Source organism: Arctopsyche grandis, chromosome 6 (assembly GCF_051622035.1).
Source record: "Arctopsyche grandis isolate Sample6627 chromosome 6, ASM5162203v2, whole genome shotgun sequence".
Classification (NCBI taxonomy): domain Eukaryota; kingdom Metazoa; phylum Arthropoda; class Insecta; order Trichoptera; family Hydropsychidae; genus Arctopsyche; species Arctopsyche grandis.
In genome coordinates this window covers 15691709-15713922 of record NC_135360.1, presented here as the reverse complement: position 1 = coordinate 15713922, position 22214 = coordinate 15691709, and the positions used below count along the sequence as shown (strand labels likewise).

At 35.0% G+C, this 22214-nt stretch overlaps 4 protein-coding genes across 5 annotated transcripts in view; 2 read left to right on the top strand and 2 right to left on the bottom strand.

The window, feature by feature from the left end:
* Positions 1 to 11816, bottom strand: part of Pkc53E (Protein C kinase 53E) — a 180482-nt gene extending 168666 nt beyond the window's left edge. The window contains exon 1 of one of the 2 annotated variants that reach the window (XM_077433173.1): positions 11419 to 11816. In XM_077433173.1, the coding sequence (XP_077289299.1) occupies positions 11419 to 11600 (182 nt within the window). In that variant the 5' untranslated portion in view covers positions 11601 to 11816. The remainder of the gene's footprint in view (positions 1 to 11418) is intronic. The other variant, XM_077433174.1, reaches the window with a different exon arrangement.
* A 2107-nt stretch (positions 11817 to 13923) lies between these two features.
* On the top strand, positions 13924 to 18738 carry tum (Rac GTPase activating protein tumbleweed). The gene is made up of 15 exons (XM_077432407.1): positions 13924 to 14094; positions 14474 to 14583; positions 14663 to 14865; positions 14940 to 15120; positions 15194 to 15369; positions 15819 to 15941; positions 16136 to 16307; positions 16388 to 16526; positions 16613 to 16745; positions 16820 to 16966; positions 17037 to 17163; positions 17244 to 17367; positions 17451 to 17583; positions 17660 to 17934; positions 18049 to 18738. The coding sequence occupies exons 2-15, from the start codon at positions 14484 to 14486 to the stop codon at positions 18098 to 18100; spliced, it is 2085 nt and encodes a 694-aa protein (XP_077288533.1). The 5' UTR covers positions 13924 to 14094; positions 14474 to 14483; the 3' UTR covers positions 18101 to 18738.
* Positions 18739 to 20045: 1307 nt separating this feature from the next.
* Grx5 (Glutaredoxin 5) lies at positions 20046 to 22042 on the bottom strand. Its single transcript, XM_077432740.1, has 2 exons — positions 21693 to 22042; positions 20046 to 21463 (listed from the first exon to the last, which is right to left on the bottom strand). Exons 1-2 carry the CDS (start codon positions 21955 to 21957, stop codon positions 21285 to 21287), a joined length of 444 nt encoding a protein of 147 aa, XP_077288866.1. The 5' UTR covers positions 21958 to 22042; the 3' UTR covers positions 20046 to 21284.
* On the top strand, positions 20265 to 20955 carry LOC143912613 (uncharacterized). Its single transcript, XM_077431906.1, has 2 exons — positions 20265 to 20394; positions 20466 to 20955. The coding sequence occupies exons 1-2, from the start codon at positions 20285 to 20287 to the stop codon at positions 20953 to 20955; spliced, it is 600 nt and encodes a 199-aa protein (XP_077288032.1). The 5' UTR covers positions 20265 to 20284.
* Positions 22043 to 22214: the final 172 nt, after the last annotated feature.

The following is a 22214-nucleotide window of genomic DNA, read 5'->3' as shown; positions in this document are numbered from 1 at the left end:
AAACATTGTACATTCAACTGTTTAATAGAGAAATAAACATTAAACAACTTCACTTAGATCAACTCAAACTTAAAAATCCCACAAGATGAATTATATCCCTCCCTTCGATTGTAATTCATCTCATAATAAAACTTTCGTATGTAGAAAGAATACAATAGCGTTGCCTCAGAAAAACTTAATACAATTTCAAACGTCCATGAATCTAAAAGGGATGGAAACTTCCTCTTACGGCCGCAGCAATAAATCTCCCGCAGAGGGTAGAGGACTATAAAACCGCGACACTATAACTTTCACAAACCTACATAAGATTCTTAATCTACCCTCACTTAAACGTTCACATCTAAACGGTATTATTAAATATACACCACGCTTACGCCGACACAGTTTCCTAATGGACGCAATATTTTACTACGGGAGTGATTAGGGTAATTATCGTCAATGAGGCGCAATAGATTGCCAATCGAGAGGATACAGTTAACCCCTAGTTGCTCGATCGACAGTGAAATAGTTTGCTGATTCGAACCAAAAAAAAGAAAAAAAAAAGCTTGAGTAGGACGTGCAAAGCGTTACAGAGATAATTCGCGTCCTATTAATTGTTCCGTCCATTAAATGTCTAATAGACTTGATCCAGACGTAACGCGAGAAATAAAACGAAATTGGCAAAGATTAACGATCGTCGATAAACCGTTAATCGCAAAAAACTATTATGTAGTAGGATTCTATTTTTTAAAGGCAAAATTTCAGGAAAAAATAAGAGTGAAAGCGGTACTTCAGTTTTACTGAAAAAAAAATTATTTTTGGACGATTGATGTGCCAATGGAGAGAGAAAAAGGCGAACATATCAAAACGATAAAAGTAAAACCAACATACAAGTATAAAAATAAATTGAAATGAATAAAAAATGCGCTAAATTAATCGTTGTGAAATTCAAGCCACGAAACTTAATCGAAGCTTTCAAATTAATTAAAAATTAAATTAGCAGCAATCCATGAAAAGTAAATCAAAAAATAATGTACATGAAAATATAAAATTCATTAGGTGAACAAAAAAAAATAAGTAGGTATATTATATAATATATAATATGAATAGGCATATAATAATATATGCACAAATATACATGTGTGTGTTTGCATACATACATAAATTAATCGTGCCATATAAAAATTTACTTAATAAATTATTATACTGACATACATACATACATATGTATGTATTTTGAGAGGACATCATACATACATATGTATATACATATTAATGTATACAGAACGTACCAAAGAATACTTTCCGTACTAGTTGGTTACGTGCCGGTACGTGCGGTGCTAATATGAATAGACCTTTATTTGTATATAGATAGACGTAATTTTTTTTAACGACAACTTATAAGCAGACTTCGGCGGCCAGGATGCTTTTAACCACAAAAATAGTTCACTATTGACAATAACTATTGTCCTACAAAGCAAGAGAGCAAAGAAAAAGGTTGACAATAGTGAACCATTTTTTGTGGGTAAAAGCATCCTGGCTGCCGAAGTCTGCTTATGAGTATCGAATATCGAAAATCAAGATGATCTGGTAAGTAACGAGCAGAATGATTTCGAGAACTAAACAAAATCAAATCAGAAATTCGGAATATGTACACATCTACATATTATACTAACGCCCGAACTTGTTTAAAATACAGTAGTAATAATAATATAAATACATTTATATAAAAAATATATAATCAATTTTTTAGGTTTTCAATTGCTAAATTAACCAGACATACATACATACGTAGGTTTAACAGTAAAAACGTAAACGGGATCGAATTATTTATATTGTTTTATATTTATTTCAGATGTCTAGCTAAGAAGATTACCATTTCGAAGAACCTGTTACACTGGTTACCGCAGGCAAGAACAATATCAAAGGCAAGAAGGTCAAATGTCTTTTGGTGTTAGGCTGAAAAGCCCACACACACACGCACACACATAAATTAGCCTTTTTGAATCAAATACGCTTTGGGCAAAAGAAATAATAATATCCTGGACAATCTCGACCGTATAACGCTTACAAAGAGATCAGACTGCGGGAAATCTCGGCAAATTCCCGAGGGATCGGAATTCGTGTTACGTCGATAACGGTTAACGTTTAATTTCAATATTTAACTAAAAAAAATAAAAACAATAATATATATATATATATATATATATATATATATATATATATATATATATATATATATATATATATATATATATATATATATATATATACATATATACATATATACATACATACATACATACATACATACATACATACAAAGACCGATCTGAATTTCGGTTCAACGTCACAGACTAAAATAGACACACGGCAGTCACGATAATGCCTAATAGGAATAAAAAAAAACTAATCCGTTAATTGGCTAAGCATTAGGGCGAAATGCGATAATTAGAAATTGATTGCCCTCACTATAAAAAAATGAAGAATGCTACCGATGAAATTTTAATTTGATCGCAAATAGATAAGGTAGATTAAAAAACAAATACCTAGATAAGTACATATGTATATAATATGTAGGGCATTCAAAATGGCTCATCTATAGAGTCGCTATTATTTTCGGCGTGTTAAAAAAATATACAAAATTACTACGAAAAAATGGTAATTATTTCTAAAAAAATCGCATTATAATGTCGTAAAGTTTCTTTATATATATGTATGAACAAAAAAAAAGTAAGATAACTTGCATCCGGGAGTATTACCCGTATATTATTATTTTTATGTATGTATTATATAAACAGTGGTGTGTGTAGTGCCAAATAAAACAGAACCAGGTCGGTGTTTAATTTTTATGAACCCCCCCGCTTCCTTACTAAAAAAAAGTTGTATCCTAATATTGGTAGTTGTATCCTAAAATAATAATTAACAAATATTCTTACTTGTTGAAATTATGATGTATTTTTTTATATTTTTTGAAAACTTCGATAACGCATCCTCGTAACGCATAATGCACCATGCGATATTGCACGTCGTACTACCAACCCTAACTTTACATAACCTAAGCTAGCCTTAAAAAAATAACTGTTGGCTGCTAAAATATTATGATACGAAAACACTTCATATATTTAATTGCAAATAGAAATGAACATTTGAACGTATACGTTTTAAAAGCAAACATTACCGATGATATGTACATACAATGTATTTTACACGTTTCAAAGAAATTTAAGATCAACAGAATGAGAAGCACGTCCTTCCCCTTGGGCATTTAATGGGGGAAAAAATCGATCAGTTGAATGGCGTCACTAATCCCCTGAAAATGGACACATCCTACACACAGATAACGTCAGGGATGAAAGTACTAAACCTCACCTACTAAATCATACATCACACTGCGAAAGTATTGTACTCGAACTACCTACATACATTTAAAACAAATAAAATATGTACATAGTCGTCGAATTCCTAACGACGAGGAAAATTTGAAAGGATTTTCATTAGGCGCTTGCATTATCCTTGAGAACGTCCGCATTACAATCTCTCGTCAATCGAGGAAAAGCCTGCTCTCTCGTGGAAAATTTTAAATCGGCACTATTTCCATTCTTACGATTCCTTTTTTTCTTTTTTTTAACATTATTCCCGATAAATAAACGAATATAAAACGGAAAGGGCGCAATGCTTTGCCGAATTGCCCTGGAGGGGTTTTGTTAGGAAATCGGTGAATGAAACTTTTATAAAAGGGGAAGAACACCTTGCGCTAAAACTTCTCCGGAAACAACTATAAATCTCAAATATTTCACAGAAATTGGATAGAAATAAATAGCGTTAAGCGTATTCCGGGGCCGAAAGCGTCCGAAGCAATATACTTTTCTTGTACACGCCAAACTTCAGACATATATCTTAAGTTAAGGGGGGGCAAATTGCGGATAAGGAGAGAAAATAGTCAACTTCAAACAACCGACAGCATTATATAAAATATAATAAACCTGCAATAAAACGGTAATAAGTGCACGGATCCTTCTACCTGTATGTAAATACTTGCAACTGTATGTAAGTTGCGAACATCGCCCATAATATGTACCTACATACATACATATATGTATGTATGTAGAAAGTTCACTAAAACTGGCCAGATTGGTTCGTGTATGAACTAACTAGAATGTTCATGAACGAACGAAATGTACAATTGGACTGTAACATATATCTTTAATGTGTACTAATTTCAAAAGAGACTTTGTATGTACATATATAAGATTTAAAGGTTTGGGTGGGAGCATCGAAAACAAATCAAAGTTTCTATGACGACGATATTGATATCGTTGAAGGTTATTTTTTTTCGATTCAAATAAATTTATGTTTACAAACAACGGAATGTTTACTATTAGATTAGCCATCTTTAAGCTGTTTATATTACAAATACCGAGCGAAGCTGGGTAAAACCACTAGTGTAGATATAAAGATGAATATTTGTCAGTATGCAATTTTACAATTTTCAATTTAAAACAACAATATCTCTAGAGGTGCTCGCCCAGCCACGCAAATAACGAATGGAAACCACCCCACAAGACAATTTTTTCCGCGATCGTAGTGAAAATTTAACCATCCAATAAGCGAACCGCCGACTGTTTAGATTCAAAAGCAGTACGAACGAACCCAGAGATTCAAGCCTGAAAAATATCCAACACAATAAACCTTCTAAAATATCATACGCATTCAGAACAAGTACGGTCACACCGGAAGGTTTCGGTCACGTCTCCACTCAACAGTCCCGCCAACCATGCATAATATATTCAACCTTTTTGGATTGCATAACCTTTTATTGTACATGAGGGTTCAATATTTACGCTGAATTGTATAATACGTACGTAAGCTATCTGTGCGCGCAAACACATGTACATATATGTATCTACACACATACATATGTACATACACTGGGGCTACAGACTGTCTCTCTTATTATAAAATAAAATACGATCAGCCCCTCTGGCTGGCTGTGGCACACGCAGGAGTCTGTTCAGACACGGGTCTCGAAATCGGTCCAACGTACGATGAAAGTCAATAGAAGCGACAACGTTTAGGATAGTTTGCGTGATGCGGCAGTTACAGCCTTGTCATAAATGTGGCTTACATATTAGGGGCGACCCCATTTGCGAAGAAGCCCCTTCGAAGGAGCTTACGGCCAACTTAAGCCACCCCCTGCTCCTCCCCCAGTACTCTTGAGGTCCCTCTTTAATCGAATTAGAAGAGGTGGAGAGAGCGAAGGAGGGATGGTGTGGTCAGCGCCCCGAACGTAGACCGCAACTCGGTCTACGTCTACGGATCCAGATTAAGTATGCTCAAAACGATCCGACCGATTCCTGTTGTAAACTTGGACGAGTCTAAATCAACTATGGACACTACTTCAGCTAAACTGTATATGTATGTATGTATGTACATATGTATGTATATTATGTAGGTGGTTCTAACGGTGTGAACCCCGCGAGATGCCCGCGCAGATGCTAATTGGATCTCACATAATAACAACAGCGTTTTAGAGATGAAAATAAATCTGGATTTTTTTTTTTGCCAAAAATACTGACAAATGACGAAGTAATGACCTCAGCTTTTGGACTATTTTCTTGAAAGGTAAACAAAAAGGGTGGTGAAGCATATGAATCTATAGTCATACGACATACATATAGTCAAATGACGACAACTACGATTACGAAGAACACTCGTTTGAGAATGAATAATGAAAGTGGCTCTATATATGTATATAAAGTGCAAATTTTCCAATAGCTAATAATAATCGCAATAGATACAATGTGCGGGTTCGTATCTATCATCAATTTCAACACAATAATAGTGTGGCCAAACGCTTTGAACGATATTTAATAGTGCCCTTAAAAGCCTTCAATATATCATGGGCGAAAAATTACAAGTAAACATAAAGGCAATTTCCTTTATTAGCCCCTCCACATAGATGCTACGATATCAATATCGACAAAGTGCTTCGGAAATTTATGTGACTACGAAATTGTTTTGAAAAATGGATTCCGGATATAATTATAACGACTACAAGGACATATGTATTTTAAACTTTTTTCGTATCACGAACTAGAGATGAATCGCTTTAAATCGGCATGATTATAAAAAAGGCAGTTGGAATAAGTCCAAGTCGAACTTTTTTAAACGATTTACAACCTTTTATAGATAAAAATTTGTAAATAAGCGAAACTTCAAAAAGTACCTACATAATATGTATGTACATACATATATACATACAAACGGTTCGATGATTATTGGTCACAAAGCGCTCGCCCAAAAGTCACTAAAATCTCTTATAACGGAACATCTGGCAGCCGAAAAGTCCATCATACTAACGAGAACTCGAGTGCCAAATATTCCGTATTCGCGATTTTCATGGCAAAAATTGTATTTTGGGCGATCGTGATGGGACTAATAATCCAATTACCCATACATATGTATGCTGGCAGAGCAAAATCCTTAAAGCGTTGAGAAATTTTGCCAAAATGAAATATTTTTCTGGATGGTTATTTGGGTTAGTGGAATATTTAAAATAGCTTAAAGAAACGACTAAATCTCAAATCTAATAAAATCAAATTTTAGATAAAAATGCACAAAAATGGAAATTGTTTTATTTGTCAATTTATTGAATTACTAGTGCATTTATTGAATTACTAATCATAATGAATCTCCCTTGAACCCGAGTGACTTTGTTGCGCGACCAGATTATAAGTATACAGTTGTGCGGAGCATGCCACACCGGACAACTCACTAGTTGTCTGGGTGATAAAACATCCGGCCAGCGAGATCGGTTCAGCGTTCGGTCTGGTCATGGTGATTGTATTGCTCGGGTGACCAGCACGATCTATAAAATTTGTTTTTATTGCTTTGTTGCTCAAGAAATAAAATCACCATGACCAGATCCAACGTGGGCTACCAATTCCGCCAATTTGGGAAACCAATGAGTTGCCTGGTGTGGCATATTCCATACAACTGCATACATTTGATCTAGTCGCGCAACAGTCACCCACCCGGTGTGGCCGGGCTTTTACACGATAACACTGCTTTAATCCAAAGCTTTACATCAACTTTAAATGATATTCCGATAACCAACAGGTATGGGCTTTGCCTGGCCAGATTTTTTTAAGGGTACCATCTATCGGTCCGGCAAAATAGCCCTATTTCCAGACAAATTGGGTATTTATCACGACATTATATGCGAATGCCCATCTTTAAAACATTTCGCCCAGCAAAGAGTGCCCCTTTCTAAAGTAGCTCGCACGATAGATTCAGTGTTCGCCCGGCAAATCAAACGTCAAATGGGTTGCCAGTAACAAAAATAAAATTTGACAAAAATAAATACCGACGCTAACTAATAACCTAATCTTAAATGAATAGGACCAACACTACCTTAGCCTAGCCTAACCTAACCTAACCCTTAAATAAATAAGTTTTGGCTGTTAAGATATTACGATGTGTGGAGAGTGAGAATGGACAGGAGCGGGGCGACGCGCTATCATCCAACTGCCAAAAATTATAATTTCCCTGATAGGGGCCAGTGAAAATGTAATTGGATATGATTTCACTGAACTATACCCAGTGAAAATGTAACTGGTTATGATAACACTGAAACGTCAAAAAAATTTTTTTTACTGGCAACCCGTTTGACGTTTGATTTTCCGGGCGAACGCCAATTCTGTCGTGCGAGCTATTTTAGAGATGTTAATTTGACATTATATGCCGTGTAATTTATTTTACAGCCGTGCCATAAAATATTATCCCTTTTTTTAACTTCCTAAATCGATATTCAAAATAAGGGTTCTTTAAAAAACATAATAACTAATTCCAACACTATAGAAATACCGGTTTACCAATAAGAATAGCTCACAATACGCAAATAAATCAATAGATTTCGAATAAAAAAATAAAAATCCCGCGAAGCTAAGCGAAAATTTTCCATTGCAAGAAGCTTTTAAACCCGGATTTGCAACGAGAAGCTAAAAAAAAAAAACAAAAATCTTCTCAGACGCAAGCCAAGGACGATCGTATCGAGTGATTCGAAATGCGATTCCGAAGATACGACGATGACATCATCAGTCGATTTGTGATGTTTGCCTCTGAACCCGCTAATGTTGACCGAGCGATCAACGAAAGCGTCCACCAAACGACAACTATTATATAATAATAAAAGATACAAATGTGTGTGAACGACGATCGAACACTCCGTATACGTAAGCCGACCGGTCGTCGAAAAATTTCGAGTGGGTCGAAATCGAAAAAGGTCGAGCACCGCTAATCGCACAAGCTCGATGATAATGTATGCGAATCGTTCGATGACGGGCCGATACGAGGTCAAGACCGATCCACGTACGCGAAAATCGATTATTATCAAACGGAATATTCATATCGTAAGATGAATATTCATATTCAGCGTCAGTGTTTGTCGACAATGAGTCGTAACGTAACTTTCGATTACTCGGTGGAAATTTAATTAAAACCGAGGCGATCTGTTATACATACATACGTATACATATATGTACATGCAGTGCTAATTATTTAAAACAGCACAATATGTGCCAGCTTTGTGTATTGGTTTAAAATTCGATGTCAAACACCTGAAATAATTTTACGATGAATGAATGGACTTTTGTATTGTGGTCGCATTTTTTGCTTTATTTTCCTAAGAATCGAACATTTGTACAAACATCGTACTACAAGATAAGATTTTTTTTTAAAGTACATATAAATTACCTTATCGCTTTGAATGCTGACCAACGCCGACCGGCGTTTTGCCAACAAGTCCATGAGCCTGAAATACGCCGATAGGCGTTGTATTTTGAGTATGTAAAAAATAAACAAACTACCTGCTAAGACTTTCCAGGTAGCATTGAAAAAAAAAATGAATTGAACATGGGTCGTGTAATCCGTAAAGGGCGGATAGGGAGCTTTTTCCAGGAATCAGGACGTTTTGGGTCTAAAAAAAAGGTTCGGCGAACCTTTAACAAAGCACCGCAAACAATTAACAATAACCGGCACGCTTCCGATCCGCTCACTAGACTAATCCGTGTGAATGTTTATAAAGACTGGTTTACAACGGAATTTATGAATTTATAACCATAGCAGAATTTCTCGATGGAAATCCCTATTGCTTGGCATTTAGATTGTGAGCATTACATTTTAACAACAATGAAGAAGATGGAACTAGTTTTGGAAAAATACATTCATTAATAGACTTCTTTTGTTTATTAATTATTGTTGCAAGATATATTAGAGTCTAAACACACCTTTAAAAAGCTGGAAATCAACGGCGGTAGTTATCTAGGTTTTGTTTCGATTAGCTACCATTTTTATACTTCCTTTCTATTGGATTTCTAAATAATTCTAATTGGAAATTTTGGCGAAATTTACAGCGTGGCGGGTTTTCAACATTAAAGACGCAGCACTCAAAGGGTTAAAGCATATTTGCTTACTATTTTAATGTCGAGTTAAGTTGAACTATTCGAATTTTCATGCGTAAACGTTTTGATAACGTACAATTCATTCTTTGTTGAAAATGGGCAAACATACATATGTATATGCACACATGTTACACACGCAAACAATCACTTATTGATACGGTGTGTTGTAATTTTTTATTTTATTTTATTATATTTATATGAAAGTTTCTTTTGTTCGATACAGCTGTAATTTTTCTCGAGAAATTGTTGGTATTAAGTGACGGTGTCATAAATCAGGACGATATTGTAATTTATCATGGCAAAACGGCTCTCGGATACAAAACGGTAGAATTGGTGTGACTTTATTTGCATTTTCCTTCCAACCCCTTTGATCGATTGTACGTAGATATACATTAAATCTCGAGCTCGGAAAATTCCTCGGTTTCGTTCCGCTGATAAATTCGCAGTATAAATCTTTTCATTCGATCGAAGAAAAAAAAGAAAAAGAAGACGATCGGCCCCCCAAACTCGACCGGTTATGTACGGATTTTATGGGGGTCGAGTTCACCTAAAAAAGACAAACGCATCGAAAAAATCTATCCACACTTTAAAAAATTCAGTGGGATTGTCTTTGATCTAATTACCAAAGTATGTACCTATTACAGATCGAAAACTGCAAAAGCTAAAAATATTTACAATACTTACCAACTCTTACGAAGAAAATTTTACAACTAAATATGTATGTACATATTATGTATAATATTATATTTTAAGAACATTTACAGCCATTCAGCATCCACTGCTGGATGAAGGTCTCTCCAACACGCTTCCATTCGTATCTGTTTTGCGCAACCTCATCCATCTCACCCACTCTTTTTTTTTCATCCATTCATCTACCTTGTTGCCTTCCTACACATTTACACTATCTCGGGTACCATTTCAGCTTTTATTTTGTTCATCTTTCGTAGATTCTTCTAACTATGTGATCCGCCTATTGCCAATTCAATCTCTTCACCTTCTCCACTATACCCAATGACTGCGTTGGAGTACATATGTAGGTTATTGAGCTTTTTTCCTATGATGCCTTAAACATTAATGTCTAACAAGAAAATTAGCGTAGAACAGTTAATGGATCTGTACTTTAAGTTGTATTATTAACATAATGTATGTATATTATCTATAAAAATATATCAATAAACAATAAAAAGATTTTAAAAATTAAAATCAAATTAAGAATATTCGGAAAACGTGCTTGTCTTTATATTGCCTATGAATAAAAAAAATTCATGAAATAGATACCTATAAATTAATCATTTAATAATTCAAATCTTAATAAAACAATTGAAAACTGAAAAAAATTGCGTTGTACAAAATGTTAAAATATGTTTCATTTTTTTTTTACCTTAAAACTGTGAATGTATTCCTGATAAATTCGATTTTATGCCAAAAATATGAAAATATAATTTAACTGTATAATATACATATACATATATATATTTTACGAAGCCTGTCAAAATTTGAATTTCTTCGAAAATTTGATATTTTTCAATTTCAGTATTAATGGACGCCTCACAGTAAATACATACATATTATTTGCAAAATTTAATATTATGTACGTAAAAAAGTTATCTCAAACAAATTTCATCGGAACAAAATGCACATTTAAAATTAGATTCCAATTAGAATTAAATAAGAATAAAAACAAACGACTACTTATTACAATCGAACAATTCAAAAGTTGAACGCTAATTTGTATACATACATAGGTGTAGAAAAAAAACAAAAGCATCGAAGAAATAATAAAAATTCAAACTACATAAACCGTTTCATATGAATTTTCATAAATGAAAACGAGCCAAAATTTAGTTGGAAAAAAGTTGAATGAAGGGGGCGGGTGCGGGGTAATATATAGACGGGTAGGAGAAGAGCGGCGGAGGAGGGGGGTGGGGGTGAAATGAATGAAAGTGTGAAAGTGCGAGTGATGAATGAAACTGACCAGATAAAGTCCTTGCAGTGGGAGCAGAAGGTGGGCTGCTTGAAGAAGCGCGGCATAAACTTGTGGTCTTTGATGTTGTAGACATTCTTCTTCTTGAGGGCGCCTTTTCGGCCGCGCAGCCGCAGCCCGAACGGCGCCACCTCCAGCCCCGACCCCTCCTCGCACGCCTCGTCTTCGCCCATCTCAACGCGACAAACGATCACTCGACTCGCCTACTCGCCTACTAGCCTACTCGCCTACTCGCCTACTCGCCCACTCGCCCACTCGCCTACTCGCTCGCTCTGTCCGTGGAGAGTGCGACTTCGACTCGGGACCGCTAGTGAGTGGATCCGAAGCAAGCGACCGCTGCCAACACCGCCGACACCGGCCGCCCGCTGGCCCCGACTGACACACACACTGTGTTTACTTCGCGACTTCGCGACCCCTCACCTTCGCCTCTCTGCCCCCGCCCTGCTCCTGTCGCTGCTACGGACCGTTCTGCTACAAACGTCCTCGTTCGCGACCATGCCCCCCCCATTCTTACTGTCCTATTTTCCGTCCATTCTCACGCCTTCTCTTCAAGTACTGTTTTTGGACATCGGTCTGGTTAGTCGTTACTACAAAAAATCGTGTATCAAGAGATCGAGAATATCAATCTCTGAAAAATCAGTCTCAAATGAATTTTATTAATTTATACCATTTTACGTTTTATTTTAAACATCTGCTCTATCCATTGCCGGTTTTGGGGGGGGGGCTGGGTTGGGCGGCGTCCGAGGGCGCCGAGTATGTTGGGGCGCCACTGCATGCACCGAAGGGGCTTTAAAATTTAAAATTATGGCCCCAAAGACCCTAAAAATTTTAGATTAGAGTGCCAAAGGCGAAACTTAAATTGATTATTTGAAATTGAAACTTATCTCCTGTCTACAATGTCACAAAAAAAAATTGTCACAATTTTCTAGGGGCGCTAAGAAAAAATTGCCCGAGGGCGCCATAGGGTGTAAGACCGGCACTGACTCTATCAATATTTTTTTACAAAAATTACTTTCACAATATATCGTAAGGGCTCTATGACATGGTCAAGTTTGGGTCACCACCCTGTGAGTTGGGACCGATTCGGCCATGTGGGTGGAGCTACTTTACTTCCAGCCAGTCATATTAAAAAGTCCCTCCCCCCCTCCTCATAATATAATGTAAACTTTACATTACAATATAAATAAATGAAAAAAAAATATTCTCTTTCACTTCAAGAAAAAAATAAACATACTCTGCAATATATAATATGTATATATGATAGCGACGTAGTACTCCTGCTCATTGGCTATGTCCACACTACCGATATCTACACCCGATATTTACGAATTGTTCCATAACCAGTTCCTAAATAGCAACCACAGGTTGCAATATGGGAACTGGATATGGAAAATTCGAGAATATCGGGTGTAGATATCGGTAGTGTGGACGTAGCCATTGAGCTATTTTATACGTCCTGGTTTAAAGTTTTGAAAAAAATAAAATATAGAAGCTGCCGTCACAAATGTTTGAGCAATTCGCAGCCTGCTCCCACGTGCGCATATTTTGTGTGCATAAAATTATACCAACGTCGACTGGAGGCTTCAATGTTATCTATTGATTATGATTGCTTTCATCAAAATAAAATATCCACAACCACAGCATGTTGACTACTTTTTATATAGCAAGTTGACCGTCAACCACAATTGACAATTATGAAATTTTTTTACTTGAAAACTCTAAATAGATCAATAAATAGAACACTTGTTGATTGGTAAGTAAATACAAAATACGATCAATCCGTTGATTCATCGATAAACATGAAGACTGATCAATACTCACTGGCTTCGTCCACACACACGGAATCTACACCCGATATTTAGTTTATAATAATTAATAACCAGTTCCTAAATAGCAACCACAGGTTGCAATATGGGAACTGGACATGTAAAATTTCGTAAATATCGGGTGTAGATACCGTGTGTGTGGACGACGCATTGATCGATAGATAAAATTAAAACATTTCTTTTCGATTTTTTATTTGTGTCAATTTGTGATGGATATAAAAAAATAAAAAGACACGAAATTAAAACATTATCTTATTAACGATTCATGTGCAAGTGGACTGCTATTTATGATTATGAAGCTTGTTTTTTTTCTTTTTATTTACATGAGTACCAACATAAACACAATATTATATTAAATTTTTGATTATTCATTATTTTTTAAACACAGATTAGCATTGGAATCAGAAAAAACAAATGTATGTAATTTTATAGATAGTTATATTATGATTAAAAGTACTGAGACAGTGATATAAAATAATTTCAATTGAATTGTTCCGTACTGCTGTCAAAAATGATCACCAATTTTAAAAAAGTAAATGTAGTGCAAAAAAATCTTATTTTCATCTACAAAACACGCAAAATAAAAAAATTACAATTATTGTATGCACGTTTACACAATTAGTAAGTATATTTAAAATGGGGGTAATATGAAGTGTTACGGCCGTAACCGGTAGCTGTCGATTCAAACTGGGGATAACTGCCATTCGCGTTCGGTTGGATAGTGCGTGTGGTCGGCCGTCGAGTTCCGAAAGGCGTGCGCCCCCATCGACCGCGCGCCCCCCTCGCCGCCTTCTTTCTGCTCTCCGCTCACCGCTCGCCGCTCACCCCTCCCCCGCCTGCAGTACGAATTTTTTCAATTCCTTCCTTCCTCACAATGTTTTCAAAAGCTTCCTCCAAACTTAGCGCATTCACTAAATATCCGTTACTCACTGATTCTTTATAAATGTTGTAACCATGTCTCAAGTTTGATTCGTTTGATTCAACTCACTTTTGAGCTTAGCATTCTAATTCTTAATTCGTATTCATTAAAAGCAAATGTTGTAACGGTTTTTGTAACGTTCGATTTGCGTTGCAGAAGTGTGCAATATCTTTGATTTGCTTTAGCTTTGATGAATTATTGCACATATTGGATATCCATTATTGATTTTTTTCTACCTACTTGTGACAAAATTGTATGATTCTTTATTCTTATATGTTTTACTATGGAAATTATTCTACAGAAGCGTCATCATGGCAGAAGTCGCCCAACTTTCTGGTTTGTCGCTGTTGGCTGAATTTGACGATCTGAACCGCTGCAATTCAATTCTGAACGATGGTGCAGCCGAAGAATGTAAACTAAAATCTTGTCACATTTACATTTATGAATCATAACTTTACTTTTTATTAATTGCCACGATTTGTGATTTCAGATTTCTTACAATTTTTGGAGTTACAATCGCATTGGCAACAGCAGTTATCTGGAGCTTTGACTGAGACCGGTCGACTACAAAAGGATTTACAAGAATCACTTAAGGCGATATCAGCTTGGGAAGCGAAATTTATTCACGCTCGTAAACTGCTCGATTCCGAGAAAAAAAAACGATTGAGGGCTGAACAAGACCGAGACGCTTTGGTTTATATTTAAACTTGCTTACAAACATTGTAAACATAATGCAATCATTATTTTTAATATGAAATATGTTTCAGGAAAAACAAATGGCTCTCGCTCGTGATTTACTTTTCAACGAAAATAAAGGACGGATCAATAATGAAACTTTGGAAAAATTTGCGTTTTTAAATAATACGACTTATAGTCGATCGACTAACGTGGGGCTAGAACCATTAATGCACCCTCGACTCAATACTATTACAGAACTTAACTCAACAGGTATTTTACTCTTTCTTCTTCGCCAGAATTTTATTCAAATCCATCTTTGTCGTAACTTACCGAGCATTTTTAGGTACTTTATTATCCGACCAAAGTTTTTCTCGTTCTGAAGATGATTTGGATGAATCTCTCGTGAATCGGAGAAAATCGTGGAAACGACACCGGCCCTCTGCCCCTGTGCCACCTTCAATGCCTGCAAGTGATGGCCATTCTTCGGCAAAGAAGAGATGCTCATCCGGTGGCAGCAAAGTAATTGAATACTATCTTGATTTTTATTTAAGTAGCATATGTGCTACAGTCCAAGTGTTCACCCTGGTTCTTTCAAGAGCATACTATTATAGTTTGTTCATTACACAAACTAAAGTGTTAACAGTCAAAGACTCCCATCAGATATCGCATGAGACTTTTAGCTTTCAAAATGCTTAGTATTTTGAAAAAGGTAATTCTATATTGCAACCCAGGGTAAGCATGCATAGAAGACGGATAATGGAGTAGTTTGTGCATGAACAAATTCGCTTGTTTGTTCTTTTGTGTACAACACAACTGGCCAGATTGATTCATGTATGAACAAACTAAATGTACACTTGGACTGTAACAAATGCATTGCATGTTTTCTAATTCACGCTCATTATTATTCCTCAAAGCATGTTTATGAACTATTTGCATTTTTTGACTATATTACTTTGCTTTTTCGAAAGGTGGAAAGCAATACTGTGAGCACTGTTAATACTAACAAATTAATTGCTACTACAACAGTAACTGTTGATAGATGCGGTGAATGCTCTGGAAATGGGAAAATCATTGCTTCCTCTGTCATCGAGGTATATTTCTTTTCATTTCATGTTAACGTTTCATTTTAATTTTCTACTGTACATATATACTATTTTATCCTTAGTACAAAATATCTATCCTAATCTAGCAAATGAAATATTAAATATAAGCTTGTGAAACACGTTTCTATGCAAAACAATTTATATGTACTATCAAAAACTCATATATGTTTATATAATTACAGGGAGTTGTAAACAATGAGAACGATAGTGATGAACTACCTGTCAATTTGAATTCTCAAACAACACCCAAATCGACAAAAACTCAATATAATATTAAAATAACATCCAAAGGTGACAAAAATGGACATTATACAACAAACATCAAAAATTGCCCACCTCCAATACCAATAAAAAGTAATTTAATTGTAATTAAACTCATTTTAATAATCCAATTTTATTTAATTATAATTAAATCTGTTTGTTTTTTTATAAAGCAAAAGAATCTGATAATGGATATACTGTTGGTGGAACTGGTGGAGTCGGTAGTCCTCGTGGCACTGCTAGATTGCGACAACACACATTCACCAATAAAACTGTTATAAGACCTGAACCATGCACAACTTGTGGCACCAGGTAATACCATTGCTTTAAATATACATATGTATGTATAATGCAAAAAAGCTTGCAGAATAATTATAACTATTTTTGTTGTAATTTAGGATACGATTTGCAAGAGCCGTTGTCAAATGCACAGATTGTCGTGCCATTTGTCATATGGATTGCAAAAATAATTTACCCCTACCATGTGTACCTTGCAATGGAACACCAAGCTCTAATGGTGCCAACCAAATGGTTTGTTTCTACAATGTTCTTCTTCGTAGTTTTTATTTGAAAACAAGAAAATGTTGATTGAATTCATTTTATAGGGCACTATTGCTGATTACACTCCAAATGTGAGTCCCATGGTACCAGCACTTATAATCCATTGTGTGAATGAAGTCGAAGCTAGAGGACTAGTTGAAGTTGGATTGTATCGTGTTCCTGGCTCCGAAAAAGAAGTGAAAGCACTCAAAGTATGTGTTTTTTTTTATATTTATGAAATTTATTTATTTTTTTGTATGTAAATATATTTGTTATTTTTAGGATCGTTTCATGAAACACAAAGGAGCCCCACCACTGAACAATATTGACATTAATGTAATATGTGGCTGTATTAAAGATTTCTTAAGATCGTTGCGGGAACCGTTGATTACATATTCGCTATGGTCTGGTAAGTCGTGGACTAGCACTAGTACGAATAGAATTAATTTGTTGTAAAGCAAAAATTCGAATTTTTATTTCTTATTATAGACTTTGTGTCGGCTACGGAACTGTCCGACAGAAATGATAGTGAAGCTGCCCTATATCAAGCCATTAGTGAATTGCCACAACCGAATAGGGACACACTTGCCTTTATGATGCTTCATTTACAAAGGTAGCTGAATGTTAATGAATATTTATCATTTGTTTTATATTTACATATAATATTTCAACTCAAATATATTTTATCTCAAATAGAGTAGCAGAATGCGTGGAATGCAAAATGCCTGTTGAAAACTTATCCAAAGTATTCGGACCGACGATTATCGGATACTCTGACAATGACCCCGATCCTAGTTACATGTATCAACAAACTGCGCAACAATTTGCAGTAAATATATTACCAAATATATGTACATACGTACCAAGTAATTACCCAATTACCAAGAAATTTAATTTTATTATAGGTGATGGAAAGACTGTTGGAGATATCGTCTGATTATTGGGCGCGTTTTGCCGCCGTGTCTTATTCCGATGGATCTAGTGTGGTAGCGACACCGCCTTTGCACCGAACACCCTCTCTGCGGCCTCGTATTAATACAATGCCTCAATCAATGCCGCATTCATCGACATTGGCTTCCAAAGACATGTTGTTATCTACACCTAGTTTGACGTCGAGCTCAAAGTCAAGTGCGAGTCAAACGGGTCGGCGAGGATTTTTCTACACGCCTGTCAATGGAAGGTTAATCTCATAGTTGTATTTAACATTCTTTATCATGTCGGATCATACTTTTCTCTTTAAACGTATTAATACTTCAAAAATAATACTTTCATTGGCTTTATTTTCTTTTCGCAGTAATATGTCATCGAGACAACGCAAGTTTTATGGAACTCCTGATGGCATTTAATCAGTTAACATCATTGCTTTTTATTTAATAATATAGCTTTATGTTTTAATTTTATTTTTTCAGCTTATTACCATATTTATTTTATGTTAATATTAAAACACTAATGCATTTACTTATTCTTATATTTTGCTCTTTCAGTTATATTGTAATTTCAAACATTACTATGATTATTAATTATCCATATTATATGTATGTACATATATTCCAAAACTTTTTGGTTACTCTGTTTATAAAATTGTTTAAAAATATAGGCTATTCACATATCTTAATTTTAAGCATTTATTAGTTATTATTATTTGGTATCATACGCTTTTATGTTATACTTTTCAATTAAAATGTTAAGTGGGTTTCCTAATTGAATATACATATATGATAATAAGTTAATTACACCAATGTGTTTTGATAAGTTTGTTCATTGGGTAAAAATCTGTTTACATTTTGAAATTAATTGTAGTATGTTTCATATTTGTTAGTTTTTTATTAGGGTTTACATAAAATTATGTATAAGCTTATGACGTATCAATATTTATTTTGTCATATCGATTATTTTTTCAATACTATGTACTAAAAAATATTATTTGCTTCTACTCAATTACTTGCTATGCGTTCTTTGAAACGTAATAAAATATTTAATAACTAGTATTTGTTTTATTTTTTATGATTTATTCGACTTGACTAGTAAAACTAGTGTAGTACATATGTATTTAGATTCGTATTTTTTATTACTTACTTGTACTTACTTTATTGACATGCGGGTAGCCAATAATATTTTAAAAATAAAATCAATCAATTACGCATTTCTAAATAATCCATTATTTTGAAAACAATAAATAATATTTTTACTTTATCTATGTATGTACGTAGTAACGATAGATAAAGTTTTGTGATCATGCGAAAATTCGAACTCGAGATTTTACTGATTCGAACTTAGAATCGATCACTGATCACGTTTTCATGATCTTTGTAGTAGTGTGTATATGTGTACTGAAGAGGATGATAAACTTTGTAATATTGATGAAACATTATTGATATCTAGATAAGTTTTACAGATAAACAAATACTGAACGATGGAGAATAGCGAGAATAGATAGTTCAACTTCTGTTGCATAACTGTGTGACTGACTGAATGACTGAATAGGAACTCTTCTGTGAGGAGAATATCTGTTGGGCTAGGTGTGAAGGTCGTCCTTTGTTCCTAATTTTTTTGTAGGGAGCACTCGTTGCATTTGGTCATTGTCGGTTGTGTCTCCATACATGTATAATTGTACATGTGGGTGATGATTCCCTACAATAGAACTGCTATAATTGAATAATAGAAGGTACACAACTCAAGATTTCAATTAAAATCAAGAAATCTCTTGTTTACATGTTTTTAACTTCCCGAGTTAGTAAGACTAAACATCTACAGCAGCCCTTCCCTACAAGCATATTTATAATCAGAAATAAATAGTTTCTTATAATTAAGTGGCGTCACAAGGCAGGTGTGGGGGGTGACAATGAATAAAACTTGTTTGTTTACCTGAATTTTGTAGAAATATCTCCCAACACAATGCAAAAAAAAAACATGAAAATGATATTCCAATTCTAGGGTGGCTAGAGGTGCAATTATTATCATTACTGTAAGCTAGAAGATAACTAGAGAATCCCCTCACTTAGTGGAGAACGCAGTTGAACAGGCGCTTTTAAAATCAGATGGTCATGATCGCAATAGAGAATATCTAGACTCCAGAGTTAACACATAAAAAGAGGTTGGCGGGGGAGCAAACGAGGAACGCTGTACTCATTTTACAAGAAGAAAATAAGATGACAATGTTTGAATGAATTGACCGATTTTGTTCTGAACTCCAGATCATATCAAGAACCGTTTAGGAAGTAGCAGGCATGTTTCAGCCTATCCAAGCCAAGAATCTCATATCTGCCATTGAAAAGAATTTTTTTTTTCTTTGTGAATTTATGACTGGGGAGGGGGGGGGGGGCACTGTGACTTTCTGCACCAGGTGACACCAACTCTAAGGATGCCACTGTTTAATTATATACACATTTGATATTATTAATTGTGATGACGTACAAATATACACCTCAAATGAGATAAATAATTATAAATCTCAATGTTGGTTGCACTGTAGAAAGTATTGTCTTTGACAGCAACAATTGGCAGCCCTGTGTTGCGGGAAATTCATCAAGATGACAGATATAGTGCTTAATTCTCTGTATTCGCTTCTAGATGGTTCATTTATACCACAGACTATAATAATTTCTATTGAAAACACTTCCACAATATCGATTAAAGGCAAGTATTTATTTTTGCTTTGCAAATATTTCATTGAAAATAATCAAATAATATTGAATTTTGATTTTCAGTTAGTGGGAAATCAATTGGAAATATAAATACTGACATTTTCGTTCTCACATTACCTCCTTTGAAAATGTCAATAAAAGTATTTTTACAAAGCACAACAACTAGTACTACAATAGTTGAAAACTGTATTAAAAGTTACAAAAAAGAATTGTTGACTTATGTGAATGAAATAGAAGAAATTCACTTGCTTTTTGATGTAAATGAGACTTACGACATAATTCAAGAAGCAATTTTAAATTTCAAGAATACAAATCCATGTAATGCGTTCATAGTAACGTTTCACACAAATGTAAATTGCGACAAGATTGCGACTGCATCTATAACAGAAATTGATAAACACTGCAAGAGTGTGGCTGAATCTATAGCAAACGTTGTCACCTACAGTTTTAATACTGAGTTTAGGAAAAGATGCTACGCTTTACTGGGGAAAGAAACTACAGATGGACTTACAATAAGAGAATTAATCAATAGGAAATTAAGTGATATAAAAAAATGAAGAGTAGCAAATAAAAAATGAAACCTTTTTTCTCTTAATATATACATATGTTCATACATACATAAACGATATGGAATATTCCTCTTTACTATTACAGATAAAACAAATGCGTTTTTTTTATAATTTATTTAATTAATAACAAACCTAAATAACAATATTATAAAGTAATTTTACTAAAGTTTGCACACCATAATATGTAATACATATGTTTGCAATAAAATAATTCAAAATATTATTCACAAAGCACATTTAAAAAGAAAATTGCTAGTGAACAGACATTTTCTGACAGACAAATAGTGGAGTCTTAGAGTATATTTTGAACCAAACAATCACTCTTCTTTCTTTTCGTTATCTTTCTTGAGCAACGCGCTTGTGATACCAGCTTTTTTTAATTCCTCAATTAATTCGCCAGACTGGTGTAATTGGAGCATAATATCACACCCACCAACAAACTCTCCATTTATAAAAACTTGCGGTATCGTCGGCCAATTTGAGAAATCTTTAATACCTGAAATAAAAATTGAAGATATAACTATCATTTTGAGTAAATGTACATACACTGTTATATCACGTAGAGGTACTAGTCAAAGGGCCATATTTGATCCACAAATACATATCAGATAACTACAAGTATTGGCCACTAATACAGGTAAAACTAAAACCGAATTGATATAATTTTTAAAATGTCTTCGTGTGGTGACAACATTCAAGTAGATTAATACAATCGTAATAGTAACCTTGTCTGAGATTTTCATCTTTAAGTACGTCGTGACTGTCGTATTTGACGTCGTGCAACCTGAAGACCTGAACTACGGCATTGCTGAAGCCACAGCGGGGGGCCGCTGGTTCACCCTTCATGAATACGACGACAGGCGCCGCGCGGACCAAAGCGCCCACGTCAGGTGAAGATGCATCGCTCGAAAAGCATCTCGTTGTTCCAGTGGAAGCAGCACTCCACAGACCTCTCCTGGCCACGCATCGCAAGCTTGCCAAAACACTCATCGTCGCAGGCCGCAAGTCGTCACTTACCTAACCTTACTTACTTATTCGCAGATGACACTGACAAGTACCATAAACTCGAGAAAATCGACCAAGTACCTTAAATTACGAGTACAAACATATGTTTATATGGTTCAGTTATTAGTAGTCAAATGTGAACCTGTCACAGGACAACTGGTCGCTCTAGATCGGTCACTCGTGATCGTCCGTCACGCTAAAACTGGTCACGAGAAAACTAGTCACACGCTAAAACTGGTCAC

Bases quoted from the DNA above. Each gene is read 5' to 3' on its own strand.
- LOC143912613 (XM_077431906.1), top strand. From the start codon at position 20,285: ATGACAGATATAGTGCTTAATTCTCTGTATTCGCTTCTAGATGGTTCA. The intron at 20,395-20,465 runs GTATTTATTTTT...ATTTTCAGTTAG, and splicing joins ACAATATCGATTAAAGGCAA to TGGGAAATCAATTGGAAATA.
- tum (XM_077432407.1), top strand. From the start codon at position 14,484: ATGGCAGAAGTCGCCCAACTTTCTGGTTTGTCGCTGTTGGCTGAATTT. The intron at 16,746-16,819 runs GTTTGTTTCTAC...TTCATTTTATAG, and splicing joins CTAATGGTGCCAACCAAATG to GGCACTATTGCTGATTACAC. The intron at 16,967-17,036 runs GTATGTGTTTTT...TGTTATTTTTAG, and splicing joins AAGAAGTGAAAGCACTCAAA to GATCGTTTCATGAAACACAA.
- Grx5 (XM_077432740.1), bottom strand. From the start codon at position 21,957: ATGAGTGTTTTGGCAAGCTTGCGATGCGTGGCCAGGAGAGGTCTGTGG. The intron at 21,464-21,692 runs GTTACTATTACG...TTTTTATTTCAG, and splicing joins AGATGAAAATCTCAGACAAG to GTATTAAAGATTTCTCAAAT.